Source organism: Acinonyx jubatus, chromosome A2 (assembly GCF_027475565.1).
Source record: "Acinonyx jubatus isolate Ajub_Pintada_27869175 chromosome A2, VMU_Ajub_asm_v1.0, whole genome shotgun sequence".
NCBI classification, from domain to species: Eukaryota; Metazoa; Chordata; class Mammalia; order Carnivora; family Felidae; genus Acinonyx; species Acinonyx jubatus.
In genome coordinates this window covers 138,528,025-138,546,858 of record NC_069383.1, presented here as the reverse complement: position 1 = coordinate 138,546,858, position 18,834 = coordinate 138,528,025, and the positions used below count along the sequence as shown (strand labels likewise).

Genomic DNA, 18,834 nt, shown 5'->3' with positions numbered 1-18,834 from the left:
CAAAAGTGTCAATGCCCAATTCATATCTCTTTTCCTCTTGCTATACTTGTCCATTTCTGTACATAATTTATTCCTCCAATAATTTTTCCTATCCTTTTCCCCTATACTTTCAACCCTCAAATAAAATAGATTTGGAAATATTTCTTATGTGAGATAGTTTTCTTTAGTGGACCATAGTCTCCAAGGTTACTAAAATTTTTTGGACACTCTTAGTAAGCGACTGTTTATAGTTAAGTCAAGAACCTTGAATATAAACCTAATTTAAAAATTAAAAAATTGGGGCACCTGGGTGTCTCATTCGGTTAAGAGTCCAACTTTGGCTCAGGTCATAATCTCAGTCTATGAGCTCAAGCCCTGCATCAGGCTCTATGTTGACAGTTCAGAGCCTGGAGCATGCTTCAGATTCTGTGTCCCCCTCTCTCTCTGCCCCTTCTCTCCCCACGCTCTGTCTCTCTCTGTCTCTGAAAATAAATAAACCTTAATTTTTTAAAAAAATAAAAATTATATAAATGATCCAATCTTCAATTACTGATGCTAGTGGAGGTCTGACTGCAGCATTGAGTGACTGAAAGCACAAGTGTGACGGAGGTATCTCAGCAAGAAGGACTTCATAGAGCAGGCACTGGCCTGCTGCATGATTTTACAGATTTCTGCTAGGATATATATGTTTGGAGAGAAGATTCACTGTGGAAGGCAGAACAGACCCTGCACAACAAAGCCTTATTGAGAAAACATGGAGTGGTCTTACTTTGATATGATGGATAGAATGGCATGTGGTTACCTTTTTTGCTGCTTATTTCTCATGAATATGCAACTGAACATATTTAAATGGAGAGGAGAGTAATGCTGAGAAAACTGACACAGGGTGGCAGTCCTGAAAGCCAACACCAGGAAAAACCATAGAGGTGGCATCCTTTGCCTTGAGGTACATCCTGTAGATACCTGTCCTCTCTTTTTAAAAACATTTTTTTTAATGTTTGTTTTTGAGAGAGAGAGAGAGAGAGAGAGCACAACTAGGGGAGGGGCAGAGAGAGAGATGGAGACACAGAATCCGAAGCAGGCTCCAGGCTCTGAGCTGTCAGCACAGTCTTGTATCCAATGACTTTGTGATTCTCTGGAGGCCCCCACCCCGCCATCACCACCATTATAATCCTGCATTCTTCTCAACATTTCATATGTGGTAATTAATCTGAATTATATACTCCCCAAATTATTATCTCTACTAGGAAAAATGGGAAGAAATAATTTGTAACCAGATGAATACTTCTCTCCTAATCTGACATTCCTCTCTTCCAAGGGACAGGAAGATTTAAATGAGTAATAATCTGACACAGGAAAGGGTAAACCAGATGTCTACTGAATTTTCTTATCAATAAAATAGGTAGCCAAAGAGAATTTGGAGATCCAACCAGGGAGAATTTGATGTCAAAGATAATTAAATTATATATTTATTTGTTGGTTATATCACATAAAGATTCTTTGATCTAAAAGTTCTCATATTATAATACCTTTCTATGGTGACAGATGATAATCACATTTCTTATGGTGAGCCTTTCATAATGTATATAATTCTCAAATCACTCTGTCATATACCTGGAACTAATATACTATATGTTAACTATGCTTCAATTAAGCATTTAAGATTGTTTTAGGTTTTCATGAATTTAGAAGAACCCATGGAGTTCTTGTTTTATTCTTTGCAAGAGGTAACTAAATTTTCATTCCAAAATTCTCAGTCAAAAATGCATTCCTCAGTATGAAGACATCATTGAACCCAGAAGAAAAAAAGCTAATTAACTGTCTCATTGAAACATTCCTTCCTTTTTGGAGTCAACTGGGGACCCATGGACTTTGAGCCCATTGTCAAATGGTGTGTGAAAGAGATCCAAGTTCAACAATAAATATTATCAGCAATATAATAGTTTTCTCCAGCCCTCAGGGCCAAATGACCTGCATTTTAGCAAATTGATTTTGTTCATGCATTGTGTTAAGCCAAGCAATTGTTTCCTATGGCATGCTTGAACCCACAGTTGCTCTGTCTATGAAATTCATGGTTGAATTGTCCAATTGCTGATGGCTATTCCCATTTGCTTTAATAATAGTCACTTCCTTCATCAGTAATGGGTTTTATATACAGTGCACAATCACAACCATTCAATGTCACCCATAAACATTTGATGAATTGTCTAATACAGTTATGAGAGTTGCTTATTTGGGACGCAGCTAGGGTAAGCCTTACAGAGTTAATGAGATGATGTACCATGGCATTAGGCAATGGACATTTCCCTCCCCCACATTAGCTGTATGTTCTCTTTTAACCAAGGACCCATTTATGTCATTATCATAATCTTCATCAACTTGTCAAGATAATGGAGGGCCCACTGAGTTCAGAGAAGGCCTCACATAATTCATGAAAATTTCAAGAACATAGATATAGAAAGGGTTTGGGAGCAACGGACAAATAAGATCTGCATGGAAAACAACACAGAAAGGGCTTTATAATAAAAATTTTGTCTTGGAATGGGTGGAATATGAACTCAGTTTTGAGGGAGTGGAAGGAGACTCATTCTCTGAAACTAGGAAGATACATTAGTGAACAAAGTGCACAAAGACAAATCCAGGACAGAAAGCTGGAGGAAGAACAGATAATGATAATCTCAAGAGATGATAGTCGAGGTCAAAATGAAAGCAAGAGAACTCTCAAGCCTGCTTTTGGCAAATCTCACATCTGTATTTGTTACAGACATGCAAGTCTAGGTTTTTGGGTGAGACAAGTTAACTTTGACACATGACTTGTTTTGATCCACCAGACTTGCTTAGCAATCAGACGAGGTTTATAATTACTCACCATCTTTCTGATGTGCAACAAGATGAAGCTGTGTGCACATTGATTTCTGACCAATAGATCCTGTTCCATAAGTCTTCCATTAGATTAACCTCAAATGGCTGACATCACCATGTCAGAATCTTACCCAATGTAGGTACGAGTTAATAAGTTGATCCCCTGAAAATCAAGATGTGCTCTCCTTTTAAATTACCTTAGGACTAGTAGGGAATGTCAAATTCTTCTAGTTCAACACCTCATTCCCTCATATACTCATTCATTGAACAAATATTTCTTGAAGACCTCCTCTATGCCAGATTAGGTCCCTGTTCCCAAGTCTTTACAGTGCAGCTGGGAACACAGGCACTGAATACTAAACTAATAAATTATTTCAAATGTGGTAACTATTAAGAAGAAAATAAACATAATAATAGAATTTCTGCAGAGAGGATAAGAGATTATCTATCTTAGATGGGTTGGGGTGATCGATGAAAAGAACTCTTCAAAGAGATGACATTTGAGCTGAGATTTGGATGAAGACATGAAGTCACTTGAGGCGAGAGGCAAAGAAAACAACATGTGCCAAAGCCCTGAGGTAGGAACAAGAATAATCTGTTTGACAAAAGCAAGCGGGGAGAGAGAATGAGATTTCAGGATGCACTGAAGATGACAAACTCCCAGGGCCATAGCACTATATGAGTAACCAAGGAGGTAAAACAGAGGTTGTAGAGAAGTGACGAGCATAGTGGACTAGACAGACGATCCTGTAGAATAGTAACATTTGAGTGGTAGAAAGAAGAGGAGTAGACCAAGAAATGGGCATATCTAAAAATCCAATGCCTTCAGTGTCCAGACACGTATCATAAACATGTGAAGCAAGGCTTGGTAAGAGACAGGGATTTGTGGGGAATGTAGGGACCTGAAGAATGTGTGATATACCTAAAAGCATTCAGACTTATTAAGAAATACTTGGCACGCAAAATAAAATACATATGAGGAGGTGAGCAGAGCCCATGGACCATCAATATGCAACAATGAACTGGAGGAAAAAGTAGGAAGCAGGCTGAGAAAGAGAAAAATCAATAGAGTATGGTCTCACACAAGTCAGAGGTGAGCTATACATGTATTTCTATGAACAACACAAAAAGTTTGTTTTATTGGTCAGTGACCCAAATGCTATAATACTAACAACAAGAATACCTCACACTATTTGTTACAGAACTTGCCTAACCTAAAAATAAAGGTAATCATCCAATGGGTCAGATTTGTAAAGATAGGAATCATAGAACTAAGTGGTCCCTCCAAGGACTGGATGTAGAGGTCCACCTGAAGAATCATGGCCATCTGTGCTTTCATAGATCCAGGAAAGGGAAGCTCCCCCCACCCTTCACACACACACACACACACACACACACACACACACACACACACACACACGGTACTAAAAATGTTTATCACTTTCTATCAATTTGATCTGTTGTTATGTGGCGCTGATATCTGGCTCCTTTTAGCCTGAAAGTCCCAAATCTCCCCTCCCCCAACTCCCAGAGTCACACAGAGCATTTAATACTTTTCCCACGTACCAGCCCTTCATATATTTACAAACAGGGACTCTGTCACTGTCTTCCCTCTTCAAGTTTTCCTTTCTCTAAACAAAATATCCCCACCTTCAACTACTCCCCAGATCACTGTGTCCAGACTCTGCTATCCCAATCACCTTGCTGTGAACCCTCTCCAGTTTGTCACCATCTCTCCTAAAACAGCGCCCAGGGAGAACACCATATTCTTAGCCAATTTACAACCTAAGGCTTCTTTAGGTATCATTTTCTATTTCCACAGCAGTAGGAACACAATTACATTTTATCAAGCTCAGTCTTCTGCTGTCCCTGTTCCCTACTCCCTACCCTTCATGGCAGTTTGTTTGTTGTAGTTCCACGACAAATGCATAATCTAGAGTGAGTGCCCCCATCAGCATAAAGAATGCTGTACTTCATCACTCTATCATTCCTGATTAAGATCATTCAGTCTAATGTACATTATCTCTTGTACCAATAATGCTTGTGCAATGCTTCATGCTGCCTGTGCCACTTTCAAGACATTATCTTATTATGTACTCAAACTATATTTTTGTATAAAAAGGAAGATGAATCTGAGAGAAAGCAGTTAAAGGTAGAGAGAAAATTAGAAATCTGACCCTTGAAAAGAGTGTTGAATGGAAACATCCAATGACCTGACTTCGAATCCAAGCTCTCCATTTACCCACCAAATGCTAAGTTTTTAAAAACAAAAGTAATGATCATAAGAAGAGAAACACCTACCTATTAATAGATGCCTAGTATGTACCAATTCCTGCAATAAGCTTTTCAAGTACAGTGTGTCATATATTTCATATAATAGTCTTTTGAAGGGTATTAGCTCCATTTTAAAGATAAGAGAATTAAAAACAGAGCTTGAGTGACTTGTCCCAGGTCACAAAATTAGCAGGTGGCACTTGGGTTTAAACCTCACTCTTCTGGTGCCCGAAGTTCAATCTCTTCATAATTTCATACCACCATCTCCCTTAGTGGGTATTGTCTATACTGCATGCGACTTACTGGTTAATTGAAAAAAAGAAAAGAAGAGAACTCTTACAGTAATTCCTTCTCTTGAGATGCTTCTCCAAATAGGTAGGAGGCAGGAATATGTGCTGCCTCATCTCTGGGGCTAGAGATGCTGTGAGAGCAGACACACAAGGGCAAAAGAGTAAGGAAGGAGAGAAAGGCCACACACCAACCTCAGTGTTGGACATCGTGTCTCGAACTGGGCTGCAATGTAGCCCCATAGCTCCTGTCATGAATGCATTCAGAATATAAATAAGATTTCAAGGTGACAGTTCAGCCCAAGAAAACAGTGTTTTCAAGCACTTTTAATAACACTTTAGCAGTATTCACTTGTATATAAATCATGTGCTAATTTATTCATTAAAATAGCCTGTACTTGGCAACATTTTATTAACCTTAGTTTATGCTAATACGATCAGTACTCATATTTTTTTAAAAGGCATCTCTTTATAATTACTCCATAATTCTGATTTTCTTCCAATGCAAACTAAGCCCTTACTAACTCCAAGTCACATTCCACATCTAACGAAAATGAGTTCAAATTACAATATTATAGGATATAACTTTGAGAAAGCACAAATTTGGGAGAGAGACTATTCCCAAACCTAGCCATGCATCAGAATCTCCTGGGCACTTTCTTATGCTCTCATAACTTCTGATTTCAGTATGCCTCTGCAATCTACTGGGTCAGACTCTCTAGGGATGGTATCTCTGGAGAAATGAGATTTGCAGCAACTGGTCCAAAAACCAGTACTTAGGGACGAGTCACTAGAGCATTTCCACCCTGCACATTCCTCCTGCAGCTCTTGGAAAAAACAGGAAGCACAGTATAGTGAGGGACATCCCAAAAGCATGATAATCAGTCACCACAAAGAATCTAATAGATCCCAGAAAAATTAATTGTAAGCCTCATTATTAACTGATGGCCCCTCAGTCTTTATTGTCAGGGTCTGGGTAGCCACTTTAATACCAGTTATTGCCAAGAAATACTATAATTTTTTTAAATGACACATAAATACAAAAAAATAAAACCCTAAAAATATAAAACCAGGTGGGGATAAACATAGGGATAGAGCCACATGATGAACAACCAAATTTTTAAAAATGTATTTTAAACATTGCTCTCCATGGTTTAGAACAGGAGCGTCAAATAGGTGACAAAAATGGCACCTCTTTCTTCTTTGACATCTGTGGTCGACATTGTTAACCAATCACAACATTTGTCTTTGTTTCATCCAGAAAAGCCTCAAAACCCTTTCCAACCAAGCATCTTAGGGCACCACTGCCACGTGATCATTTGGGGAAAATACTTGCCCATCACTGGCTACAACAGGTAGTTAAACTGAAATTATCTTCCAATATTTTATACCAGAATAACCCTTATAGGCGACGTACCCCGCAGAGTGAGACAGACCCCTGAAATTTCTCAGGTACATGAGGTCCTAGGACCAGATCACCTTGCTACTTCATCTTTGTAGAGGTTTCACATTTCTGTGTCTGAATGGAAATTTCCAGAAGTCAATTAACTGCTAAAATGTTTATGATACATGGGCAGCACTCATTCAAACCAGCTGGTTTCAGGTAACAATAATTCAAAGTTTTGCTTTGAATAAATGTTAGGAGAGACAAGCTGAGTTCCAAAGCATCTCTAAATTAAATAGTATTTGACTAAAAAAAGATAATATATGAATCAGCTTGATTTCCATTGGTTGGCAGCACTACCAATTTTCTCCTATGGAGACTCTGGGCCATATTTCCAGGTAATATTTAGTGTCCTTGTAAATGATAGGGCAGAAATCACAAAGACACTTGGTTTCTGCCACATTTACTTTGAAAAGGAAAATCACTATGATTCATTTGTCTTTGATTCCCATAATGGTCATTCCTGGTTCCTTGGCTTCTACTGCCACTTCCCAAGTCATATGGGGTGGAATCCCACTTAAGACCATATATCCAGGGTGACACCTGGTTCATCAGCTTGATTTCATCATACTGACAGCCTCTGTGATCAAATAGTAAGATCAGAGAAAACAGACCCACCTCATCATAGACGCTGTCATTCCTGTGAAAGTCTCCAGCCTTCCTTGGAAGAACGTGGACGTGAACATGCTAAAAACGTTCAAGAGAAAAAAAAATGAAATGTGATTATCTCCTCGTATATTTCTAGACTTGACAGTGATGCTCCTATGAATCCCAATTACTCAACATTGGTTCCTGATGGATTATTTTTCAGAGGGAGATGATGTTCACCTTCAGTAACTGTATCTGAAATCTGTGGAGAACAGAGAGGCACAAAACAAGAGAGAACAACTTGGTGGCATATATGAGAATTTGAGTGAAATGCCAGAGTGTTTTATGGGGTATGTGGAATTATTCATAGTTGTCAGTCTTGGTTGTATTTAGCCAGGGCTTTCAAGTGACAGCATGGTTTAAAAGGTGACCATAGTTACTCTGAAAGTGACAAGAAATAAGAATTGGCTAAGAGAGAATTGCATTAAGTAAAAAGCAAATAAATGAAGGTATTAAAGAGTGTGCACCATGTTTTAGAATCAAGGTTTCTAAATAAAAATCGTATGAAAGTAATATAAATAGTCCTTACTTATTAAAGTTTTACTTACTATTGTAAGAACACTCTGTGCTTAGCGTTTATCTCTTTTACTGCTCTGAATAATCCCATGAGGCAAGTTCTACTCTGACACCCACTTTGCAGATGAGGAAAGCTATTCCCAGGAAAGTCAAGACCCCATGGGAGGTGGCAGAGTCAGTGCAGGAATCCAGGTCTTGTGACTCTTGCTCCCATGCTCTTCATGAGTGTTTTGGCTCATTCTGTGAGGCTGATCTATTAAACAGCCCGTGTCTCCAGTCTATGAAAGCACCCTGGTAATACACATAGCAATGCTATTATGCAGAGATTATGAATCAAGGCACACCGCATATCTAATTCAATATATTCTTCAAGGCTAAACTGCCATTTGAAAGTTTTAGTTTCCAAATAGCCTCTATTGTACCTCTGCTCAAGTTAAACCTCATTCCTGCCCTTGAGCTATGTTCTTGTGTTTATTACAAACCGTGTGGAGGAATGTGAAAATGAAAAGCCTAAATGCAGAGAAGCTGACAAAGAATCAAACTTTGTCCCTGATCACGCCCACCCTTTCTTGATTATGGAGTTCAGGCTCTGAGCTTCCAAAGGGCCTCTGGAGAATGGGAGATTAAGTGTCTCTGTGGCTTTGCTGCAAAAGGAGGTGGGGGGAATGATATGCTATTAAGGCAGAGGCAGGGAAAAAGGTGGTCCAAGGTGAATGAACACAGAGAAGCTTCATGTCAGCCCCAGAGCACATCGTCCCCAAAGAAGGACATGTTATTGCCAGAATATTCTCCAGTCAACAATGAAGGCAGTCACAGATTGCTCAGCAACTGGGGTGAGCGTATACTTAAGTTACAAAGACTGTGTGAGCATAGGGAGACAAGGAGAATCAACAAATAAGGAAAAATAAATTGCAGACTACCCATGAAACAGTGTTAGGAGAAAACAAAGGAGGATGTGCCCAGGCTGAAATGTGCTGAAGGACACAGGCTGGCTGACTTCAAAGTGAGACCAGAAAAGTGCCACAATGTAAGGGAATAGCCCATCTTAGAAGGAGGCTTCACTCAAACCTTGCTTCCCATACCTGCAGCTCTCCTTTCCACCTTTCTTTCTTTCCCCTTTCCTTTCTTTCTTCTTGTTCTCCTTCCTTCCTTTCTTCCCTGCTCCCTTATCTTCATTTCTTCTATCCATCACTCCATCCAACCACCCACGCAACATCTCCCTTGTATGTGTAATAACCAGGTATTACACAACCTTGTATGTGTAATAACCAGACCAGTGTTGTGCAAACTACCCAATGCAAACCCTGGACCCACCACTTACTAGCTGCAGCCCCTGCCTCAAAAGGGCCTATATCTCCGTGTCCTCAGCTGCAGCAGAGAGTGCAACAGTCTCTACCTCACTTAGTTATTAAGAGGGATCAAAGCTAAGCCTGTGCTCAGCATGCTGCTTAGGACATAATTAGTACTCAACACATGTCGCTACAGCAGTATTACTTTTATTTATTTATTTTTTTTATGTATTTTCATTATCATTGTTTTTAACCTTCAGACCAAGTAGAGATCACATTCAGGGACCAGATTCCATGCTAGCAAGGAAGATATTTAAGAAGCTCCTTGAATGGGGCATCGTTCTAGTTCGTCTGCTGCTGGAGCTTGTCTCTCTTGCTTTGACTGCAGGTGCTCAAATCTGAGCATGCACCTGGGCCTGGTGAGACACCAGGGCCCCAAATGTGCATTTCTAACAAACTCACAGGTGATACCGGTGTTGCTGGTTCAGGGCCACTGTCTGAGAAGCACTTGATTAGACTGTCCATCCGTTTCTTGACCTCTTTCCTGCCAAATGCGACCAGAGGCACCACAGTCACTCACTGCTTTGTCTGCCCTATTGCATTATGGAACACCAATAAGTAAATGTTCCCCTGGCTTCCTGCACTCTGGTCATCCCTTATCCTTAGGGATATGTCTGTTGTTATGCACTAATGAAATATGACTGGCTATGAACTTATTCTTTTAGGGGAGCCTCCTGGGTCCAGGTCCATCCATACCTGCTTTTCTTTACCTTCCTTGCCTAGATTTAGTGTTCAGGGCTACTCCATAAGTTCTGTTATCACCCAGTCCTGGAAATGCCATGCTTGATCATCAGTAACCACTTGGAATGTACTGTGACACTGATGACAACAAACAGCTCACTATGTAGGTGATTCTTCCCAAGGGCACAGACCTCACTCTACCCAGCCTGATATCTTGACATAAATTCTTAAGTGACAGACTGATCTCAAGATCCTGACAACCCACTCAACTCCTCAGAAGAGGGAAATCATGATCAAGCCAGCTCAAAACCTCACTTTTGTGAAGAAATGCCATTGCCATGGCCTTCTGGTAGAATGGCACTCTGATAAAAAAACAAACAAACCCTGTGGACAACACAGACACATCGGGATATTTTGACATAACCTGTCCTTGGTGAGTTCATATTGAGCCTTGGTGATCACAACTTACTTCTTGAAGTGCCAGAAAAACTTCTAATTGATAAAGCACTCCAAAGTTGTGCCAGGATTTATTTTTCACTAGAGTTTAAATTTTGCTAGAGTTTCAAGCAGTTTAGCTACTTGAGTTAGAAGAATACTTCAGAAAATCCATAACCTGGTCTACACCAAAAGAGTTACCATGGTCAAGTAAAATTTCACAATGCTTATTAGCATATTAAGGTATCTGAGAAGAACCACATTATATACACTTGATTAAATATGTTCAATCGCAACCAAGAAACTTATTTAATAATGGAGATCTCAGGTCCTTATTTATAGAATATCTATTTACATTTTCTAATAGATATCCATGCAAAAATATTTATAACCAGGTGCCATTCTAGGAACCAGGAATACAGTAATTAACAAGTCCCCACCCCCATGAAGCTACATTCCAATGGGTGATGCAGACAATAAACAAGTAAATAAATATACAATTTAATTTCAGGTGAAGATAAGTGTTATGGAAAAAATATAGTGGGCAGAGCTTAAAATTCAGAATTGGGACACTTAAAAATTTGAAGTTTGGGAAAAAAAGAAAATGGACTAAAGTTAAGGATACTCTGAGGAAAGAGACAAATCAGGAGAGGGTAAATGTTAGAACTGAGTGAGGAAGGAATTTTAAGAAGGAGGGTATAATCATCAGTGTCAGTGCTGCAAACTGAGGAAATAAACACTTAGCTAAAAACATATTCAACATCATTAGTCATTAGTGAAAGCAAAGCCACACTGAGATATTGCTTCACACTCAACAGAATGGCAATTAAAAAAATAAAATAAAAAGCAAGACAATAACAACTGTTGGCAAGAATATAGAGAATTAAAACCTTAATACACTTTTGGCGGGAACATAAAATGGCATCACTGCTTTGGAAAAAGAGTTCCACACTTCCTCAAAAAGTTAAACAGGGTTTTCATAGAACCCCAAATTCCATTCCTACATATATACCCAAGAGATATGAAAACATGTGGACACACAAAAACTTGCACATGAATATTTATAGAAGTATTAACCATAATAGTCAAATAGGGGAAACAACCCAAATGCCCATCAAGTAGTGAATGCATGAACAAATGTGGTATAGCCAGGTAATAGAACATGATTCAGCCATAAAAAGGAATGAAGAACTGCTAAGTCAAAGAATTATGCTAAATGAATTACAGTCCATGAGAGAAGTCATACATAAAAGGCCAGATATTGTCTGATTCCATGTATGAAATGTCCAGAATAGGCAAATCTATTGGGATGGAAAGTAAATTAGCAATTTCCAGGAAAAAAAAAAAAAACAAGGAGTAAGTGCTAATGGGCATGAGGTGTCTTTTGGGGAAGATAAATATATTTCGGAATTAGATAGTCATGATGGTTGCACAACTTTGTGAATATTCTAGAAAAAACACGGAACTGTACACTTTAAAAGAGTGCATTTTATGGTATGTGGATTATACCTCAATAAATAAAGCTGTTATTTATTTTTTTAAGTTTATTTACTTATTTAATTCTCTTTCTTTCTTTCTTTTTCTTTCCTTCCTTCCTTCCTTCCTTCCTTCCTTCCTTCCTTCCTTCCTTCCTTCCTTCCTTCCTTCCTTCCTTCTCTCGAGAACATGAGCAGGAGAGGGGGAGAGAGAGAGGGAGAGAGAGAATCCGAAGCAGGGTCTGCACTGTCAGCACAGAGCCTGATGTGGAGCCTGAACCCATGAAATGCAAGATCATGACCTGAGCCAAAATCAAGAGTTGGACACTCAACCTACTGAGCCACTCAGGAGCCCCAAAGCTGTTATTTAAAAAAACAAAATAAAACTGAAGTGGATTTAGGAGAGAGGGAAAGGTGAAGAAAGGGAGAGACATAAGCACAGAAAACTTTCCAAGGAAAAGGAGTCTTGCAAAGAAATCAATAGCACTTTCTGCAGAGAAGGAAGAAAATCACTCTTTGGGAAATACTGGTTTAAGTTTCCTAAGCTTACTAATTTCTACAATTATTATTATTATTATTATTATAGTTATTATCTTTAGTAGTAGAAATTGTCATTAGCATTTATTGAAAGCTTACTACATGCCAGTCCCTGGGATGATTTATATCCTTTCAGGGAAGTCTTACAAACTCCCAAGAGATGAGGCGCCTGGGTGGCTCATTAGGTTAAGTGTCTGAATTCAGCTCAGGTCATGACCTCACAGTTTGTGGGATTGAGCCCTGCAAGGAGCTCTGTGCTGACAGGTTGGAGCCTGTGGTCTCCTTCAGATCCTGTGTCTCCCTCTCACTGCCCCTCCCCTGCTCATGCTTTCTTTCTCTCTCTCTCTCTCTCTCTCTCTCTCTCTCTCAAAAATAAACATAAAAAATACTCCCAAGAGGTAATTAATAAATACATTTATCATTTCCAGTTGACAAAATAGACCCCAAGAGGTTAAGCAACTTACCCAAGCTCCTGCAGAGAGTGACCAAGAGCTGAAATCTGAATCCAAGACTGCCATGACACCATCTCTTAGGAGACCACCCTGCTTCTCCCAAATATTCGTACCAGATATAAGGACAACTCTTTGCTATGGCTCTCAGGCTCCATGATTTCTCAGTAATGTCTTTGATCACATCTGCAAGTCCTTTGGGCATCAAAGAATACAAGTGGCCTTTCCCCAGAAACTTTAATTCACTTAAAACAGTGTCATCTCCTGTACTCGTTCCTAGTTGGGAGCCATCCCCAATATAATATAAACTAAGTTGCTCAATGCCAAACCTTTTCTTCCACTCATGTATTAAATTTAAGTAATTTGTACCAAGCAGTAGATTCACCCTTTCCTGGCTCACACACTTGAGCACATTTTAGCTTTAAAAGCCCTCTTATCTCTAGCTTTTTCTCCAAGTGTGGGAGCTGAGTTTTAATACCCTGACAACATTTTTATAAGTCCTACTTCTTTTGCACTAAGGCACTTCTCCTTCCATCCTTTTGAACACATCTACTTTACCTCATATTCACCTGAGGATGGTGGGTGTTATCATACTGGTGTCTTTTGCCCTTGTCAGAATATAGTGCAGTTTGGTTTTAAGGGATACAAGCAAGCGGAGAGGGCAGTGAAGGCTAGAGAGCTACCCTGCTCCATAACTAGGGTCCTGCCGCCACCAGCTGCTCCCTCATGAACCCCCTCCCTCAGATCATTGAGTGACCTTAGAATGCAAATCTGATTCTAAAGAATAACAAAAAACCACTGCAGGTAAAGGGCAGAGATACTTTTACCCTTCTAGTAAATCCACATCCTAATCCCTGAACTCGTGCATAAGTTGTTACATGGCAAAGGTGAAATTGGCTACAGAAAGATTAAGGTTGCTAACCAGTTGCCCTTAAAATAGGAAAAGTATGGGTGATCTTGGATTTTCCACCTGGGCTCAGGGTGACCACAAGGGTCACCTTAAAAGTGGAAGAGGGTGACCATCATCAAAATTTAAAACAATGTGCTCCAAAGAATACCATCAAGAAACTGAAAGGTCAACTCAGAGAATGGGAGAAAATTTTTGTAGATCATATATCTGATTGGGCACTATATTCAGGACACATAAAGAACTATGAAAACTTAATGAAAGACAAAATTCTAACTAAAAAACAGGCAAAGTAGGAACATTTCTCCAAAGAAGATGCATAAATGGCAGCAAGCACCTGAACAGAGCCAGCAGGCCACCCTGTTAGAAGGACTTTCCTGAGAGCCAGCCTCTTTCTCTGTCTTCCCAGGAGAGGCAGATGACAATACTTCAAATCAGCACAAGTAAGATTCCCCAGCATGAAGCATGCTACTAGTTAGGGAGCCATATAATTTATTGTCTACAGTGGGGCTTTTAAGAGTGAAAGAAGGCACTATTCACACTGCACTGGCCTGTTTAGGACAATAGGCCTAACTCTGAGCTGTTCCAAATAAACCCAGACATACATTCACCCAAATACTAGTCGTTCAGTTGGGAAGGACAATGGAGTAGCTAGATGGATATGACATCCCCTCAACCTGCCTTATAATTTCAGCTCTGCCACTATGATAAATTGGGTGACCCTGGACCATTTATGTGTTCCTCAGAAAGCCCCCCACTTTCCTTATGTAGAAAAATAGAGATGGTAGGAGTTTCTACTTCTTAGGACTTTGGATGTGCTAATACATCTACAGCTCTGTGTGCCATTATTAGCATCAACTGTTCTCATGGGAATGGTAGCTCATGTTATAACTGATAATAACTTAAAAATGGATGGATGAGGGGCACCTGGGTGGCTCAGTTGGTTAAGCTTATGACTCCAGCTCAGGTCATGACCCTGTGGTTGGTGAGTTCGAGTCCCACGTCAGGCTCTGTGCTGACAGCTCAGAGCCTAGACCCTGCTTCAGATTCTATGTCTCTGACTCTCTCTGCCCCTCCCCCTCTCTGCCTCTCAAAAATAAATAAACATTAATTTTTTTTAAATGGATAGATGAATGGTGTGATAGTGCAATTGATGTCTAAGTAAAGCTAATAATAATTAAGTGATGTGTCAGTGTTATCTTTATAGAAGAGAAGTGGATTAAATTTAAGGGGTTCTCCAAAAAAGTGATGACATAACCAACGTTTCTAGAGACACCAGGTGTCCCTCATTCATAACATTCAACTAACAGCCTCAGAATAATGGATGATGCATTTAGTCCCCCTCTTTGTTATCCAGATTATATAGTTAAGCTACTTGAATAGGAGGGGGTGGAGAAGCCCAAAACTTCTTTTTGAAACAAAAAAAAAGGGGGAGGAGTTCCTAATTGGTGGAAACAGGATGTTTTGCCTTTTGGAAGTCTGGGAGGAGTAGAAGGTGGACATCGAAAATCTATAGTAATTTGAGAATTTGAATCTGTGGAGGAAGCGAAAGCAATGAAAGACTGGAGGCAAAATAATGGGAAGGGGACTGTGTTAACTCCTCATGCCCAGATGTTTCTCTCCACATGGCAGTCACTCTACTGCCATTCTTAGTAAAGGAAAATGGAAGAAGTCACTTGAAATGTAATTGTCTCTTGCTGTTCCTGTTTGGGCCTATTATGCAAACAGTAGGAAGATTTCTCATTTTGTTCTGTTTATTGCAGTAGGATTATAAACAGAAAGAGGAGGAGAGGTTCTTCCAGCACCTGCTTTCTTAATTGATAGTGATTTCCTTGCCCCCAAAAGCGAGTGGTTTTTAAACAACGTAGGTACTTTCTGCTGCGCAGCATCACTGTTTTATAAACACCTCATGAAGACAGGAAAGGTGGTGGAACCAAGCAATAGCTCCCATTTCCTGCTTAGGGTGAACACTGCATGTCGGTCACCTTATATATTTCTTCCATTTGCAATCAAGGCTTTTATTTACAAAGACAAATGATAGAAAAGGCAAGTTTTCTTCCTGTGGGCCCTGTTTTTGTGAGCGATGGGTTACGAAGTTGTTCTCCTTTTTATCTGTTCATTTTGTTCTGAATTTTAGCAGAAGGGCTCCTTAAAACAAAGAACACAAGAGAAATCTCATATGATCCAGTGCTTGGCTTTAGAGATAAGCTACTCGTGCTTATGGTGCAGAAGATGGGGGAAAAGTGATTGGCAAAACAGATGCATTGACACCTGCTCATGTTTGTTCAGTTCTCTGACCTGTACTTGTGAAAGAGAAATTGAAGAAGAACCTGACCATTATTTCCATGTTCTGAGCTTAAAGCCAAAAGGGAAAGACACATGCCCAGGCTCTCAGAGTGCAGTGACACTCTATAAAGCATGAGATTCCAGCATCTTGCTTTTATTTGACTTGAAAAGACCTTAATTTTTAGAAAATTTTAAATTTAAAGCTGTCTGGTCGCTAAAAGCTCCTTTAAACTCTCATTGTGGTGTGGAGCCATACATCATCAAAGCCATGATGCTTAGATGATGTACTGCACCCATATATCATGAGAGCACTGTCCCTCTCATGATATATTATTATAACTCACAATTGGAGCACCGCCATTGATATATGGCTTAAAAACACAATTGTTAAGCCAAAAAACTCTGCAGGGTCTCCACATATTCTGGAAGTATTTTGTTTTGTTTTTGTTTTTTTACTGAATTGGCTTTTTTAAAAAATTTTTTTCCTAAAGTTTCTCAACTTGACTGGAGCAGTCTGGACACCTGAAAAACACTGGGTTTCTTCTGTTTCCTAAAAGGCATACCAGTTGCTTCAGCATTGCTGAAAGTCTAAAGGAAGGAAGTCATTGACAGGAGGGTCAAAAACCATCACTGTGCCTGTGCCTTCTGACAGACTACCAATTTTATTCTTGAGTTGGCTGGGCCCTCAAGGTGTCTGCAAGGCCCTGTGAGCAGGAGGACTTCCAGTGACATTTATTTTGGAACTACAAACCAATACTTACCAAAGCAAGTATGGCAGAATCCATCCATAAAGAAAAAAACAGGCTTTGGGGTTGTTGATGGTACAGAATAGGATACATTTAGCAAGGCTTGCTTCAGAACCAACCACACCTTCTGGTTTAGAGTAGAAGCAGGTTGTCAAAAACATTTTCAGGGGGTGCCTGGGTGGCTTCGTCATGATCTCAGCTGGATCTTGGCTCAGGTCAAGATCTCATGGTTGTGAGTTCAAGTCCCACATCTGGCTCTCTGCTGTTAGCACAGAGTGTGTTTCAGATCTTCCGTCCCTCTGTCTCTCTGCCCTTCCTGGCTCATATTCTGTCTGTCTGTCTCTCTCTCGAAAATGAACAAACACTTAAGATAAATAAAGAAAACTGTTCAGGAAGAAGAAAATAGGATGTATAATCACTACCCTTTAAAAAGTTGACAAACTCAAGCAATATTGATAAAACCATGATAAACCATGCAAATATGATAATTTTAATGTCAATAGGGTCTGCTCATGCAACAAGACAAATGAAACTACAGGTAGACTTATTTGAGGACAAAAAAAAGTCTTCCCATTAATCCACACATGCAAGAGTTCTGTTTGCTGCTGAGCAGAGAGAGTACATTACTGACAATTCCAGTAAAATGATTTTCAAGAGATACAAAGAATGTTTAAGGACTTACCACCCTTGTATTTTATCAGCAGTTGTTGTAGTTGTTGTGTTTACAGTATGTATCCTTGGTAGGAAAAATTACATAGTGATCCTTCCTATGTATGACATTTCTTTCCTGTTCCTTGTCTCCCATTTCCTCCCAATTTTTAAGAGCCAGTTTAAATGCCCACCATCACCTCCTTCAGACTCACCAGGGGTCTTCTGATTCATTGTAGGCATCTCAATGACTGCTTTGTACTGTTAAGAACCATTAATTCCAGGTGCTTCTCTTCTATTAATCTGGAACTCTGGAACATTCCTGACTGTACTTTTCTCCTGATTATTTCCTTCCCCCAATCCCACATTCCATATTATGTAAATGCTTGGTAGATGGATGGGTGAATGGATGGATAGATGGATGTGTGGGTAGGTGATTACAAACTGTTCTTAATTTGTTAGGTTGTTTTAGAAAAAAAGAAAAAAAGAAACCTCATACACACAGATTCTTTTGGCCACTCTTGTCTTTTCCCTCTGCTTCCACATACAAGGATATGGCCTGTGCAGAGCCATTATGATTACATCGCACATTACTTTCTTTCCAATTGCATTTTTTTTTCTACAAAAGTGTAAGTTTGAAGGTCTTGTCTTTCCAGCTTCATATAAGTGCTTTTTAAAAACTCCTCAAATATGCTTGAGTGTCTGGAGCAAATAGCTCATCCTGAAAACAATCAGCCTTGCACGGACTGCCAAGGGGATGCATTCTTTGCTCAGCATTAACTTTAATAAGAGTTACTATGGTTCTCTCTCAGGAGAAAAGAAGAAACCCACCCTTTCTTTGGATAGCTTGTGACCTTGACAAATTAATTCTAGGATGTTCTCTTTGCTACAAAGAGTATCTAGAATATGTTTTTTTTTTTATACACCATATCAGAACATTAATCCACAGAGTTATTCCCTCTGGGTATTTTTCTGTTGGGTATACCATAAAGGATTTGGATGCAAATGGAACAATTATGGCATTTTTCCTTGTCTTACTCATTCTGTGACAAATGCACATTGCTTTACTGTTTGCCATACACGTAATTACAGTTCTTTAATTTATGTTTCAATAAAATGTATAATAATAAACGTTTACTGCTCCATGAATAAACATTCAAATGAAGCCTCTAATGGAGGTTACATGTTTCGAAGCAGCTCTGTGGCTTTCTAGAAATCTTGCCCTCTACTTAATGAGCATCATTTCCATAATCTGTGCATTATTGCTTAAGCTTCCCTTTAGGAATATTTTACAAAGCAAAAAAAAAAAAA

At 39.4% G+C, this 18,834-nt stretch overlaps 1 protein-coding gene across 13 annotated transcripts in view; it reads right to left on the bottom strand.

Moving 5' to 3' along the window:
• The window catches only part of FHIT (fragile histidine triad diadenosine triphosphatase), a 1,399,071-nt gene that overhangs the window by 172,625 nt on the left and 1,207,612 nt on the right, over positions 1-18,834 (bottom strand). For 12 of the 13 annotated variants that reach the window (XM_053220342.1, XM_053220341.1, XM_015065266.3 and 9 more), the window contains one exon: positions 7,465-7,533. The exons of the other annotated variant lie outside the window; for it this stretch is intronic. In XM_053220342.1, coding sequence (XP_053076317.1) covers positions 7,465-7,533 — 69 coding nt within the window. The remainder of the gene's footprint in view (positions 1-7,464; positions 7,534-18,834) is intronic. 13 annotated transcript variants of the gene reach the window in all.